Below are 14871 nucleotides of genomic sequence, written 5' to 3'. Positions count from 1 at the left end.
ATCACTACTCAGAGCTAGAGGAATAGATGGCTCAGTAGAGCTGTGGCTATCTGTCAGCCTGGCTACAGCTGCCCAAGGCCTGCTGAAAAGAAACCTTGGGTTGTTCTTGTTTTCTTCTATTAGTGAGTATGTATTAATGAGTAATAGTCTGATCTGGCCTTTCTTAGGGCCATCTTCTCCCTAGTTTAAGTGACTCTCATGATGTGAGTGTTTTTATAATGTATTTTTCTTTGGTGTGGTGTGCTAAAGTGTTTTGCTTGGTCTTTGATATAAGACTATGATGTTTTTATATTATGTTTTTATATTATGATTTATATTGTGCTCTATATATATATATATAAGTGCTGTTGCTATTAGTGATTTTATGCCACGTTTCTACATAAGAGCCTTGTTCCTCTCATCACGTTTGATTTCTCTCATTATCTGCTTTAAGGTTTTAATTTCTTATTCTTTCTCATTGTTTTCATACTTTTCTTTGTACTGCAGTACAAGTACAGAGTAACATAAATGGAAATACTCGAGTGCTTTAATACTCTAATAAATATCCTGTATAAATAAAGCTTAAAAAACCAACATGTGTCCCTTTTTATTCATTTATTCTTTATGATGTTTAAAGTGAAAGAAACATGGAATCACAGGGGAGAAAAAGATTATTATATCAACAGTTTCATAATGTTTATGTGAGATCTGAGGGCATTTTCTCCATTTCTACATATCTTAAATAAATTAAATTCTCTCCCAGAGCTGGTAAAGTTGAAAACTTTAAGTTTGCTTTTTGACATTCTTCAAATCTCTGGAAGGTGAAAACAAAACTTTACTTGTTAAATGCCGCGGCTGAAAACGATCGTCATTAGAATAACACGCCCCAATATATTCTGGGTTTTGAGGCCTCGTCCCTACAATTCACGACATGGCGAGACGTAATCCGGCTGAGAAGCGGCACTTTTCAGAGGTGGAGATTGAAACCCTGATATCTCCGGTTCATTAGCATTAAAGTGTGAACTATTTGGCAGCCTGAAAACTGGTATTAAAGGCTGGAGAAAGAATGCGGAATGGAAGGAGATCACTGATGTGGTCAATAGTGTTGCCGTGGTAAATCGGACTCCAGCTGAAGTTTAGCCTATTTCATTTATACATCGACACATTTTTCTATAGTCCTAAGAGTAATATACAGGCTTCTATTGCAATCTCTTAGGCCTACATATGTAGGTGTACTTATATTTAAATAAACACACGGTAGCGGAGTTTATCTAGTGTCTTTTATTTTACTCGTGTTTTTTTCCGTGAGTTGGAACGAGGCAACAGCTGAGGGAGAGCGCGTGTCCTCCGCCCCCCCGTGCTGGACCCTGTCTCCTGACAGTAGAGGGGCTGGAAAAACAAGCCAAAATAACTTGGTCAATGGCAGAAATAAATCATTCACTTGAAAGAGAAACAAAAACCTGAAGAATAAATAAAAATGTTGTGCATCGTCATGTTTCCTGTATTGAATATCATTGCCAAACATAACACTATAGGCTACCTTTTAAAAGTGAGGAATAATATCCTGTCTCCTTCGTATAGCCCCCAGTTGGGGCTGTTCTGGACACTGCTCTCTGGGCATCGGCTCATCTGGCTCCATCGCTACATTTATGGCACCGTGTCTTCCTGCGCGATGTTGTGCAGAACCCCCCCAGGCTAAAACAATGTTGCAGACCGGCGCATAGAGGTCTTCTTTTAGTTTGTCAGTGCGTTTTGTGGTGTTAGGAAACGTGCGTACATGTACACCACCTCCTGAGCTGGCGTAGGATTTGAGCATGCCGTACGCCAACGTCCATATTGATAAATCTCAAAGTCACCGTGGTTTTGGGTGTACGCTGGAAATTTGGTGTACGCACTTTTGATAAATGAGGGCCAATGTGTTTAAGTACGTCTATTCCTGAGGCTAGGCCTTCTTCTTTCCAACTGATTTGTCCTGATAACGCCGGAGGCACATCACCAAATCATGGACCAAGTCCAGATGAAAACCCTGTTTGATGGCATCCAACAGGTTAAAGCTGACTTTAGCTTTAAAGCTGACTGATGGACTATTTTGACACCAAACTTGATCCTATCTTTGTTACACTGCGGTACAAGTACAGAGTAACATAAATGGAAATACTCTAGTGCAGGGGTCACCAACGCGGTGCCCGCGGGCACCAGGTAGCCCCCAAGGACCACATGAGTAGCCCTCAGGCCTGTTCTAAAAATGAAACTTAGATATTGATATTATCTGTTTCCCACCTTGTTAAGTCATTGTTGATAATTATTGTGAGAAATCATTAACATGATCAGTGTCTTCACATAGATGAGTATAATTAATCATTAATAATAATATATAACTAAAGGCAAACTGAGCAAATTTGTTATTTCAGAAGAGTGTATCAAACTGGTAGCCCTTCGTATGACTCAATACCCATAAAGTAGCTCTCAGTTTCAAAAAGGTTGGTGACCCCTGCTCTAGTGCTTTAGTACTTTAATCCAGATTGTGTATTAATAAAGCTTAAATAAACCAACATGTGTCCTTTTTAATTAATTTTTGCTGTTTCTGTTTAAAGTGAGAGAAACATGGACACCTGGAAATTAAGAAGAGAAACAGAATATTGTGACTTCTCCTAGGCCTTAACACCTATTAACATTACATGTCATTTAGCTGACGCTTTCATCCAAAGCAACTTACAATTGCTATCTATATCAGAGGTTGCACGCCTCTGAAGCAACTAGGAGTTAACTGTCTTGCTCAGGGACACAGATGGTTGATGTATCACAGTGGGAATCGAACCACAAAGGCCTGTGTCATATCCACTGCACCATCACCACCCCTTTGGTTGCTGGGATCTGGGGATTGGTGAATAAGGACTGATGATTGACAGCTGGATGAACTGATTGCTCACATGTCCATAAATAGGAGTGCCTGGGCAGTCACTCTGCCTCTCTCCCTCCTCAAGGTTGCTTGGTGTCTTTGGATTTTGGGTTTAGTTGCTTTTGCGTTCTAACATTACATCTACACACATCCATACACTACACGCATTACTGATGAACTGATTGCACATTTACCTTTGTTTATTTAAATTAATTTGATGTAATTGAGCAAACATGCGTATTCTCCACCTTTTGTCATACATTTGAGCCAGGTCATGACACATGGAAGATAGATCAGTACATGTTGCTGATGACCTGATCAAACAGCTCGAGCTGATTTCCTTTCTCCAGCCGTCAGAAAACAAAATGTCGTCTCCCTGCCCAGCGTAGAGTCCCATGAAGAAGAACATGTAACCGTCAGTAATGGTCCGACTTACTTTACTTATTTTATTTTATCTTATTCTTATTTTTATTTTTTCGTTATTACATACTGTGTGTATATATTTGTACTTATATTGTTTATATTCTTCTGATCCTTCTTATATTTAGAGAATGTGTGATATTGAAGGACATGTTCATATTAATTGATATTAAACAGGGGAGATCACTTCATGTGTTGTTTGTGTCTGTATTTACTGTTTGTTTATGTTATATTATTGTTTAAATATATTTAGTATGATTTCTGAACCATCAGCAGTAAGAGATGCTTACCTGGTAATACCTTACTGAGTCCAGCAGAGGTCTCTCTAAAACCAGACAGGAACGAGAGAGAGAGAGAGGTAGAGAGAGAGAGACAGACAGACAGAGAGAGAGAGAGGTAGAGAGAGAGAGAAAGAGAAATGTCCATTTTGATTCAGAATAGTTGCATTGAAGGGTTAGTTGTGAATGACAGATACATTACCATAAGTCAATTGGCTGACAACACAACTTTATATTTAAAGAATGAAAATCTAATTCCCTTAGCCTTACAAACTATCAACCAGTTTTCAAGAGCTTCAGGCTTACAACTGAGTTTAGATACAAGTTAAATTTTAACATTACATGATTATCCCTTGCAGCCTCGGTATAACATAAAGGTCAAGTCACAAGTTAAATATTTGGGAATTGTCATTTCCTGGGATGAGATAACTTCAGACAAAATTAATATATGGATCAATATAGACAAGTGTAAATTAATCTTAAATAGGTGGCTGCAGAGAGATATCACAATATTTGGGAGAGTCTTATTATCCAAAATGGCCAGCTTATCCAAACTTATTTACGTGGCCTTCTCCTTACCCATCTCTACAAATATGATCAAAGCCATAAACAAGGTTGATTTGAACTTCACTTGGATATCATCCAACAGAGAGACCCTCCTTCTGAGGAGCGCTCCAATGATCACCTTCAGATAAACCCAACCTCCGTGTAGATGGTTCCCATTTCATGCTGGCCACCACGAAAAAAAAACAAGATTAACGTGTTGTTGTACACGAATCAATAGATTAAAAATAACGTGACCATTTCACGAACTGCCGTGAGACCATGTTGTGTGTGTGTGTGTGTGTGTGTGTGTGTGTGTGTGTGTGTGTGTGTGTGTGTATGTGTGTGTGTTTTGTGCATGTGTGTGTTGTGTATGTGTGTGTTTGTGTTTGTGCGTGTGTGTGTGTGCGTATGTCTGTGCGTGTGTTTGTGTATGTGTGTGTGCGTGTGTGTGTGTGTGTGTGTGTGCGTGTGTTTGTGTATGTGTGTGTGTGTGTGTGTGTGTGTGTGTGTGTGTGTGTGTGTGTGTGTGTGTGTGTGTGTGTGTGTGTGTGTGTGTGTGTGTGTGTGTGTGTGTGTGTGTGTGTGTGTGTGCGTGTGTTGTGTATGTGTGTGTGTCTATATCAATTCTCTGAAGGAGCAAAGCTGTTCATTTATTCCAAATGCTTCAATTCTCAAAAGATTTATTTGTGAAATATTTTTATTTTCATTAGCAGTTTAACCGTTATATGTTCAGCAATATTTTAATGATTTTTCAGTCATATTTAACAAACTTAATGCAATTATTTGCAGTAATACTTCAGTAGTTTGGCCAGTATACTTTCATTAATAGTTTTACTAATGCTATATTATATTTTTAGTAATGTCAGCAATGTTATTAGTATTATTTAACAGTCGGTGCTGTTGTGTGATGTCCTGCTCCATCTGTTGCTTTTTGTTCAGCTGCTACGAAACACCAGAGTTGTAACTGATTTAAGACACATCATGAGTCCATCTTCCATTAGAGAGTCCAGACAGAAAGACTCAGGAGACAAAGTGAAGACATCAGATCGTCTTAATGCTCAGCTTCTTATTTATTGTCACCATACAGCAGATAAAGATTCACGTTAGAGTTTTAAACCTCCACCAAACATCAACTGGCTGTCCTGAACTGCAAAGATCTTTTATACTTTTCATTTTCTTTACTTCTTTCTCTCTTTTAGACTTGTGTTATCAGTTCATGCAGTGATTAACACCACCGATCAGACTATATATGTGTTTCCATTTAAAGATTATGGGCCCTACTTTCCTGCTGCAGCCGCCCAACTGGAGACACATCTGACTTTTCTTCCACGTTGCAGCGAGCTGCGACTGATTTAAACCATCACAGACGGTAACAAGATTTACAGACATCAGTTGGTTTTCTTGTGTTGGTGCTCAGTGTCAGGAAAATAAGACCTGTTCTGAGATGAAATGCTTAATGAGAGAAAGAGAAAGAGATGAGAAGAGATGAGCTGATATTCTGCTGTACGTTGGTCCTGGAGAACTACAGCACAGGACGGATCTTCATGCTGATGGTCTTCAGGGAGTAGTTATGACCTTTCCATTGTAACCACTCCACTCCAACAGCAGAGAGAGAGCTGTCAGCCCCCCAACGATAAACACCGTTTGGATTTGCATGGTGACAGTCGTTGTACCAGAAGGCCCCCAGGTATTGTCTGGCACAGTTCCTCGTATCAGAGTCCTGGTCTCTGTCGAAGGTGGTGAACTTCATTCCGTTGTGAAAAGTCAAGGCGTCTCCTACAGAAACACAACTATATGTATAATCACAACATTATGATTCAACTAACAATGATATACATTTTTAAAGTGTATTTGTTTGCCCAGTATAACCACAGTCTACTTCTCTACCTACAGTAAGTATAATTAAATAATACAACTACTGAACTAACAATACTGGATGTTTAATGGCTATTATGGTATATATATTTAATTAAATCAATAAAGCTACAGATTGAGTCAGCTAAAACACCTTTCCCTCAATCCGTAATAGAATAAACATTTCAATTGTAAAAATAATTCAAAAGATATTCATGCTATTTACTCTGAACATTTTGTTATTTATTAAAAACATTTTACACTCCACACAGAATAAACCCTTCCCTCTCCCGTCCCTACAACCTATTAAATCAAATATTTATTTATTTCTTAACTACACTGTAACTCATTCTATTTTAGCCTTTTTAATATTTATCTTTCATGACTGTTTACATTTATTTTTATTGTTTTATGTAAAGCTTTTTTACTGAAATATGCTGCCTGTATAGAACCATAAAGTTGCCTTACAACCTCCAGCCTGTCAGTCAGTCACCGGGGCATAGAGAACCCTGTTCTGCCTGTCTGTCTCAGAGGAACACTCAAATCATTGACAAAGTTAGTTTGCTCTTAAATTTCTTCATTAACAGAATTAGATTATAATATGAATCCATGTGATTCATGAAATGTAAACAGAGGACTGAGTTGATTTCTCAGCAACTTGTTTAACTCTGTGTTTAGTTGTTTAGGGACAAGTATGTAGCATGAACCAATGTCACCCTCCTTAACATTAAATATAGGGTAAAGAGGACAGAACAGAACACTGTGCAATAAATTATTAATAATCTACTCACATACATACCTGGACACTAACTGCTCTCAACTGCTAATTTATGCTAAATGTCATTTATTTATTAACTGTATAATAACACAATACCATACACAGTCCTATATACCTATATATCTATCTTTATTTATCTGTAGTTTATTGTTGTTTTACTGTTTGTTTATTTTTGTAAAAATATTTAGCTAAAAGTTTATTGTTATTCTTATACTGTATTTTTTCTATCTTTTTTTCTATTTAAAGAGTGTTTTGTAAGATGCTAAAATCTGCTGCTGGAAATCTAATTTCCTTGCGGGAGTCATCCCAAAGGGATCAATAAAGAGAAGTCTAAGTCTAATTAATTGCTGAAATTCTCGTCCTTAATGTGGAAGCCTCACCTGCTCCTCCATCAGTGAATCCAGAAACATGCAGTTTGTATCCGTAGATTTCTGGGTCGATGAAGAATGAGAAGTAACGAGCGAACGTTTTGTTTCCTTCAAAGTCCTCCATGTCGACCAGCAGCTCGTACCTTTTCCTCTGAGTCAGTTGGAAGACAGACTCGAGACCTGAAAACAATCAAACATTTAGAAACAGTTTCATGAAGACATGACTGTTAGTTTGGTTTAATTTCTCACCGAGCCAGTACTCTCCAGCTGGGTTCCCAAAGCCGGTCTTGTATTGATCCCAGCCCCTGTAGAAGTTCACCGTGCCGTCCATCCTCCTCTGGATCACCTGGGAGGGGGGGGGGTTAACTAGCTCAACACACAAGATATCTGACAGCTCATGTTTCCAAACACCAACGTTTTTACTGGAATGTGATTTATTGTAAAGAAACTGCAGGAAGTATTGACTTCATTTAAAATACTCACTGTCCACCGTCCTCCTTCTGAAATCATGTCACAGTACACCTACACACACAAACACAGTTATTAGTTAATGTGATTGTGTCCTCTAATACTGTATCTGAAGTCTCTTTTATATAGACCTTAGTGGTCCCCTAATACTGTATCTGAAGTCTCTTTATATAGACCTTAGTGGTCCCCTAATACTGTATCTGAAGTCTCTTTTATATAGGCCTTAGTGGTCCCCTAATACTGTATCTGAAGTCTCTTTTATATAGACCTTAGTGGTCCCCTAATACTGTATCTGAAGTCTCTTTTATATAGGCCTTAGTGGTCCCCTAATACTGTATCTGAAGTCTCTTTTATATAGACCTTAGTGGTCCCCTAATACTGTATCTGAAGTCTCTTTTATATAGACCTTAGTGGTCCCCTAATACTGTATCTGAAGTCTCTTTTATATAGACCTTAGTGGTCCCCTAATACTGTATCTGAAGTCTCTTTTATATAGACCTTAGTGGTCCCTTAATACTGTATCTGAAGTCTCTTTTATATAGACCTTAGTGGTCCCCTAATACTGTATCTGAAGTCTCTTTTATATAGGCCTTAGTGGTCCCTTAATACTGTATCTGAAGTCTCTTTTATATAGGCCTTAGTGGTCCCCTAATACTGTATCTGAAGTCTCTTTTATATAGACCTTAGTGGTCCCCTAATACTGTATCTGAAGTCTCTTTTATATAGACCTTAGTGGTCCCCTAATACTGTATCTGAAGTCTCTTTTATATAGACCTTAGTGGTCCCCTAATACTGTATCTGAAGTCTCTTTTATATAGACCTTAGTGGTCCCCTAATACTGTATCTGAAGTCTCTTTTATATAGACCTTAGTGGTCCCCTAATACTGTATCTGAAGTCTCTTTTATATAGACCTTAGTGGTCCCCTAATACTGTATCTGAAGTCTCTTTTATATAGACCTTAGTGGTCCCCTAATACTGTATCTGAAGTCTCTTTTATATAGACCTTAGTGGTCCCCTAATACTGTATCTGAAGTCTCTTTTATATAGACCTTAGTGGTCCCCTAATACTGTATATCTGAAGTCTCTTTTATATAGACCTTAGTGGTCCCTAATACTGTATCTGAAGTCTCTTTTATATAGACCTTAGTGGTCCCCTAATACTGTATCTGAAGTCTCTTTTATATAGACCTTAGTGGTCCCCTAATACTGTATCTGAAGTCTCTTTTATATAGACCTTAGTGGTCCCCTAATACTGTATCTGAAGTCTCTTTTATATAGACCTTAGTGGTCCCCTAATACTGTATCTGAAGTCTCTTTTATATAGACCTTAGTGGTCCTCTAATACTGTATCTGAAGTCTCTTTTATATAGACCTTAGTGGTCCCCTAATACTGTATCTGAAGTCTCTTTTATATAGACCTTAGTGGTCCCCTAATACTGTATCTGAAGTCTCTTTTATATAGACCTTAGTGGTCCTCTAATACTGTATCTGAAGTGTCTTTTATATAGACCTTAGTGGTCCCCTAATACTGTATCTGAAGTCTCTTTCCTGAAATTCAGCCTTGGTGCAGAATTCCAGCCACTAGAGCCAGTCCCACAATGAGCTTTCCTTAGGATGTGCCATTTCTGTGTCTGTAGCTATTGAGGAGGAGAGAGGGAGGGGGGCCAAGGTGGAGGGTGGGGTGTGGCCTTGACCAACTGCCACTTTGCTCGTTTGAAAGCCATGATGTCTCGGCTGTCTCTCTCTCTCATGGGTGGGCCAAATTATCTGGGCGGGTAAAGCAGAGAAAGGGGAGGTAACCTTTCCCCTTATGACCTCATAAGGAGAAGATTCCTGATTGGTCCATCTGAGCTTTCATTTTCTCAAAGGCAGAGCAGGATACCCAGGGCTCGGTTTACACCTATCACCATTTCTAGCCACTGGGGGACAATAGATCATAAAGTGAAATGTTCATGCCATGGGACCTTTAAATAAAGATTGATTTGATTGGGGAAATAATTTTTTTTTAATCTAGCCCTATTCTGTTGTATCAGAAGCATCAGTCAGAACTTGTAACTCTTCACATTATTATTATCTGAAGTTCAACCTGCGTCCTAGAGAGGATGAAGTGTACCTGGACAGCAGATGTGGCTACGATGGGATAGATGGTGTACACTCCATTGGGTTGGCTGTTGTAATTGTGGTAAATGTCACTGCAGTCAAACGGCAGAAAGAGCTGCTGGCAGCTGCTCAACAGTGGAGCCAGCAGGACGAGGACAAACGAAACCAGCTGCAACAGAAGAGATGTTCTCATTGAGTTTGATCAAGAACACGTTTCTGACTTTGGCCTCTGCAGCAGGATCAAGGAGACTCTGCTGTCGCCGACGCATTCTCATTTTGGTTCGTGCGGATTTGAAAACAAACAGTGCTGACATCGTACTCTATGTGGGTTTTTCCACTGGGTTCTCCCCCTGCATTGGTATAATAATAATAATAATAATAATAATAATAATAATACATTCTATTTATGGGCGCCTTTCATAGCACTCAAGGTCACCTTACAGTTAAAAAGGCAAATATAATTAAAACCAACATTTAAAAGATTGAAATAGAAAAATTAAAATATCGCAATCAATCCATTATTTTGATGGAGAGTGTATCATGTGGGAGCTATTGAGGAGGAGAGAGGGGGGGGCAAGGTGCAGGGTGGGGGTGTGGTCTTGACCAACTGCCACTTTGCTCGTTTGAAAGCCATGATGTCTCTCTCTCATGGGGGAGCCAAATTCTCTGTGTGGGCAAAGCAAAAAAAGGGGAGTTATGACCTCATAAGGAGAAGATTCCTGATTGGTCCATCTGAGCTTTCATTTTCTCAAAGGCAGAGCAGGATACCCAGGGCTCGGTTTACACCTATCACCATTTCTTACCACTGGGGGACCATAGGCAGGCTGGAGGAATGCATATTAATGTTAAAAAACCTCATAAAGGGACATTTTCATGCCATGGGACCTTTAAAGTCAGTACAGTATTGGACAGGGAGCCAGTGCAGTTGTTTAATGAGTGGATTAACGTGTTCATTTGTTGGGGTTCTCGTGATAATACGGGCAGCTGAGTTTTGGACCAATTGGAGTTTATGGATGGACTTGTAGGGTAAACTAAAGAGGAGGGAGTTACAATAATCAATACGGGAAGTGACTAGAGCGTGGATGAGAGTAGCAGTATTATTGGGTGTAAGTCATGTGACAGTGTATGGTGCGTAAGTGAAAGTAAGCAGACCGGATGAGATTATTGATGTGTTTTTCAAAACAAAGTGTGCTATCGAGGATGACACCGAGGCTCTTGACATGAGTGGAAGAGGGGACTTTGGAATTGTCGATGGAGAGTGAAAAATTAGGACATCTTGCTAGGGTGGATTTGGAGCCAACAAGGAGAATTTCTGTTTTGCTACTGTTAAATTTGAGAAGGTTATAAGTGAACCAGGTTTTAACTTTGTCTAAACAAGTCAGACAGGGAAGAAAGAGGGAGCATGGGAGTGGGTTTGGTGGACAAGTAGAGCTGGGTGTCATCCGCATAGCAGTGAAATTGAATATTGTATTTCCTGAAAATAAAAAGGAAAGGAGGGGCCCCAGGACTGAGCCCTGGGGAACACCACTGGTAACTGGGGAGGGTTGTGATTGAACATGTTTAAGTTGTACAAACAAAGAGTACAAAGAGAGGTAGGATGAGAACCACTTGAGTGATGTATTGATGACACCAATGGAGGCTAGACGGTCCAAGAGGATATTGTGAGAAATTGTATCAAAGGCAGCAGTCAAATCAAGGAGGGTGAGTATGGTGAGAAATCCTGAGTCAGCAGGCATCAGTAGCTCATTGGTATCACTGATTAGTGCTGTTTCTGTGCTATGAAGAGGGTAAAAACCAGATTGAAACTGTTCACAGGGGTTATTGTTAATGAGATGATTATGGACCTGTGCAGCAACAGTTTTCTCTAGGATTTTTGAGATAAATGGCAGGTTGGAGATTGGTCTATAATTATTTAGGGTGTTGGGATTTGCACCAGGTTTCTTAAGTACAGGGGTGATAGCAGCAGTTTTGATAGAGGAAGAAACATGAGCAGAAATCAGAGAGGAGTGGATGATGTTAGTTATGAAGGAAGAGAGGAAGGGTAGACAGGTTTTAACTAGGTGGGTGGGCAGGGGATCAAGCTGGCAGGTGGATGATTTTGATTTTTGGACAATATCAGATATTTCATTGACAGTTGGGAGTTGGAAACTAGATAATAAAGAAGAGAGGGGCCAGAGGTAGGTGAATGAAGTGCACTGTCGTCCGTATTATGTGAAGAGGGCAGCTGTTGAAAAATGACATAAAACTATTACATTGAGAAATTGAATACAGGTGGGGTGGGAGAGTATTCGGAGGTCGTGAGTAAACCAAAAAAGTGAGAAAACAGCAGTGAGAGCAAACAAATGAAGGTGTTGAGGAGCAGGAAGAGGGAGAGCCATGAGTCTGGGGAAGTTGGAGAGAGGGCATGTGATGAAAGGGAGGGCTCTGACACAGAGAGGGAGATTCCAGAGGGTGAGGAGGGTGAAGAGGAGGGCGAGGAGGGTGAAGAAGAGGGTGAGAAAGATGCAAACATACAGGGACAGAGAGAGGAACAGCCAGAGGGACAGCAAGTGGATCCATGTGGATCAAGTACTGCACCATCAGGTTTGTGATGAAGGTTTTTACTATTTGCAAAGCAGTGCAATTACAATTTAATCGTAGGCCTGCTGTGTGTCCTGAAAATGGTGCTTTCTGCTGTAAATTATTTTTAGTGTCAATATGGCTCGATTTCTTTTTTTTTTTTAAGTAAATACTTGGCCTACATTTTGAAATAAATGCAGATATACATGCATAAGTAAATACATGTTGAAGTTGTGCCCTATGTTTACTGTCCATCTTTCTACAGATAACAGCAAGTCCAAGAATGATGTACCAGTACAGCCCAACTTGAATATATTGCCAACCATTTTGATGGGGGACAGGAGACAGAGCTTCAGGCCAAACTGGTCTAATCTTCATCCATGGCTTGAGTATTCTGTCATGATGGACTCTACATATTTCTATGCATGTAGCCATTTTTCATTTTTTATTGCCCTACGTCTCTTGCACCTGCACTAACGCTTGTACAAAATAAATGTTTATATGATTTTAATGTAAAATAAAGTTCATAATCTTTAAATATCATTTGTTGCTATTTTTTTATGTGCTCCTTTGGTTAAACACTGGCCCCTCCTTGGCCCCCCTAGTAAACTTTGGAAATGGTTCTAATGTTGCTCTTTAGATGTGTGTGGATGTAATTTATATAGTTCTATTTTATAGTGATCCATTATCTGGTCAACACATGTTCTATTAAAGAAAAGATAGAAAATACATATGTGTGTGTGTGTGCTGTAAAGTGGTTAGAAAATATATTACCGGAATCGGCTAAAATCGGTATCGGCTAGCCTAACTCGGAATCGGCCTACAAAGTTGTAATCGGTGCATCTCTACATATAATCCCTACTCAGTTTGCGACAAGAAGCAGTTCAGTTCCTCCAGTCCAGTTAATCTCGCTCTCATGCAGAGCTAGAATACTCCGTAAAGCAAGATGAAGACTTTTGCTTTCCCTGTCCAAATTCTGGGGCCACAAAAGATTAAAATGTGCCTGTGCATAACCTGTTAACATACTGAAACTACTGATAACAATTAGACAAACCATCAGATATATAAAGTTAAAACCTTACCTTCATGGTGAGATTTCAGCTGAACTGGAGATGAAGATCCTGATGTCAGTGTGTTGGGATGCTCTGTTGTCTTTGATGTCTCTGATATCTCTACTGTCCCATGGTGTCTCTCCCTCTTATTTGTATTCTTAATATTAATACATTACTGAATAACTGCTGTTTCACGATGACACAACAGTAAACATGTTTGGATTACACAACACTGAGAGTTAGAGTGATTTAATCAGTTAGATAACAGCTGAACTGTGGATCTGAGCCAGTAAACAAACTCAGATCAGACTCAACACTCACACAAACACAGGTATTAGTTAATGTGATCCTTTCACTAAAACTATATACAAATGTACTTAAATCAGTACTTCGCCCGACAAATACTGGACCAATTACAAAGATTGTTGTTCCTATCAGTCACTTAGATACAAAACAGGAAAATAGGGTCCAGGTTGGAAAAACAACGTTACCCTTTAAAGGTATCCTGCTATATGTATTTCATGACTTTGTGGTGATGTCTGAAGGTCTACCATGGACTCTGTAACCATGGTTACCTTGTTTCAAGCCATTCTAGCGTGGTATAGAAAGCCTGCAGGAAGACTCAGCTCGATTTATGCCAGTTCTCATTAATATTCAACGAGCTAAGCTGTTTGAGTCTGATTGGCTAACAGCTAGCCAATTAGAGCCTGGCTGTCAGAATCCTTTACCCAGCCCAACTGGGCAAGCTCATGAATAGTAATGAGCTCAGGCAGTATGATGTCAGACTGACCAGCTTTTGTGATTGGTCTGATTTCTCTGCTTAGAGCTGACAGAGGAGGTAGCAGTTCATTTTCACATTCACCACATAACACATATGGACCTGACAGATCTCAAAAAATGCAAGGAAAAACGGTTTGTATGGCAGGGCATCTTTAAGGCAGGGGTGTCGAACTGAATTTCACTAAGGGCCACACTGGAAAATGAGAATGACATCAAGGGCCAGACGTGTATAGTTTATTGACATGCTTTTATTGAATCGAAAACGCAAATATCTTTGACTGTATTATTGCAGGTCCTATACAGCATTCTGGCTTACAGTTTTGTCGACATAAAGCCGTTAAAAAGTCAGCAAATTATAGCCATTATAGAGTTTAACAAATCAATGATTACATTTTTACAAGTAGGCCACTACACAACCGACTCACAACAGCCTGTTTCACAGGCCTGAATAGGAAAACTCTCTGGTTCTGGGGGGAGTCTCAAAGTCTGCAAAAAAAGGCTGAATACGGTAGGTGTCCGGTATGTTACCGTAACACATTAACAGTTATTGAACTACACAATAACACCCAGAACAACTAGCTAGCAGGGCGTGGAGCATGGAGGTATTAAAAGGCGTGGAGACGAAGCTGCACCGTGAACGAGCCCCTCCGGACATCTTTCAGCCCTCGATTAGCCGATTAGCCGATTAGCTTTCTTTGTTTTCTTCATTGCAGTAAGAGTCACCTTTTCTCCAGTCTCCCTCACAAGTTTCTCCCTCATTTCAAACTCTCTTTCTGCTGCTCGATTACC

At 39.6% G+C, this 14871-nt stretch overlaps 1 protein-coding gene across 1 annotated transcript; it reads right to left on the bottom strand.

Annotated features, from left to right (window-relative positions):
* Positions 1-4896: 4896 nt before the first annotated feature.
* LOC114563394 (microfibril-associated glycoprotein 4) lies at positions 4897-13413 on the bottom strand. The gene is made up of 6 exons (XM_028590254.1): positions 13333-13413; positions 9705-9860; positions 7606-7644; positions 7372-7468; positions 7135-7302; positions 4897-5898 (listed from the first exon to the last, which is right to left on the bottom strand). The coding sequence occupies exons 1-6, from the start codon at positions 13336-13338 to the stop codon at positions 5645-5647; spliced, it is 720 nt and encodes a 239-aa protein (XP_028446055.1). The 5' UTR covers positions 13339-13413; the 3' UTR covers positions 4897-5644.
* Positions 13414-14871: the final 1458 nt, after the last annotated feature.

The sequence above is a fragment of the Perca flavescens genome, chromosome 10 (genome assembly GCF_004354835.1).
Source record: "Perca flavescens isolate YP-PL-M2 chromosome 10, PFLA_1.0, whole genome shotgun sequence".
Classification (NCBI taxonomy): domain Eukaryota; kingdom Metazoa; phylum Chordata; class Actinopteri; order Perciformes; family Percidae; genus Perca; species Perca flavescens.
This window is presented reverse-complemented; position numbering and strand designations above follow the sequence as displayed.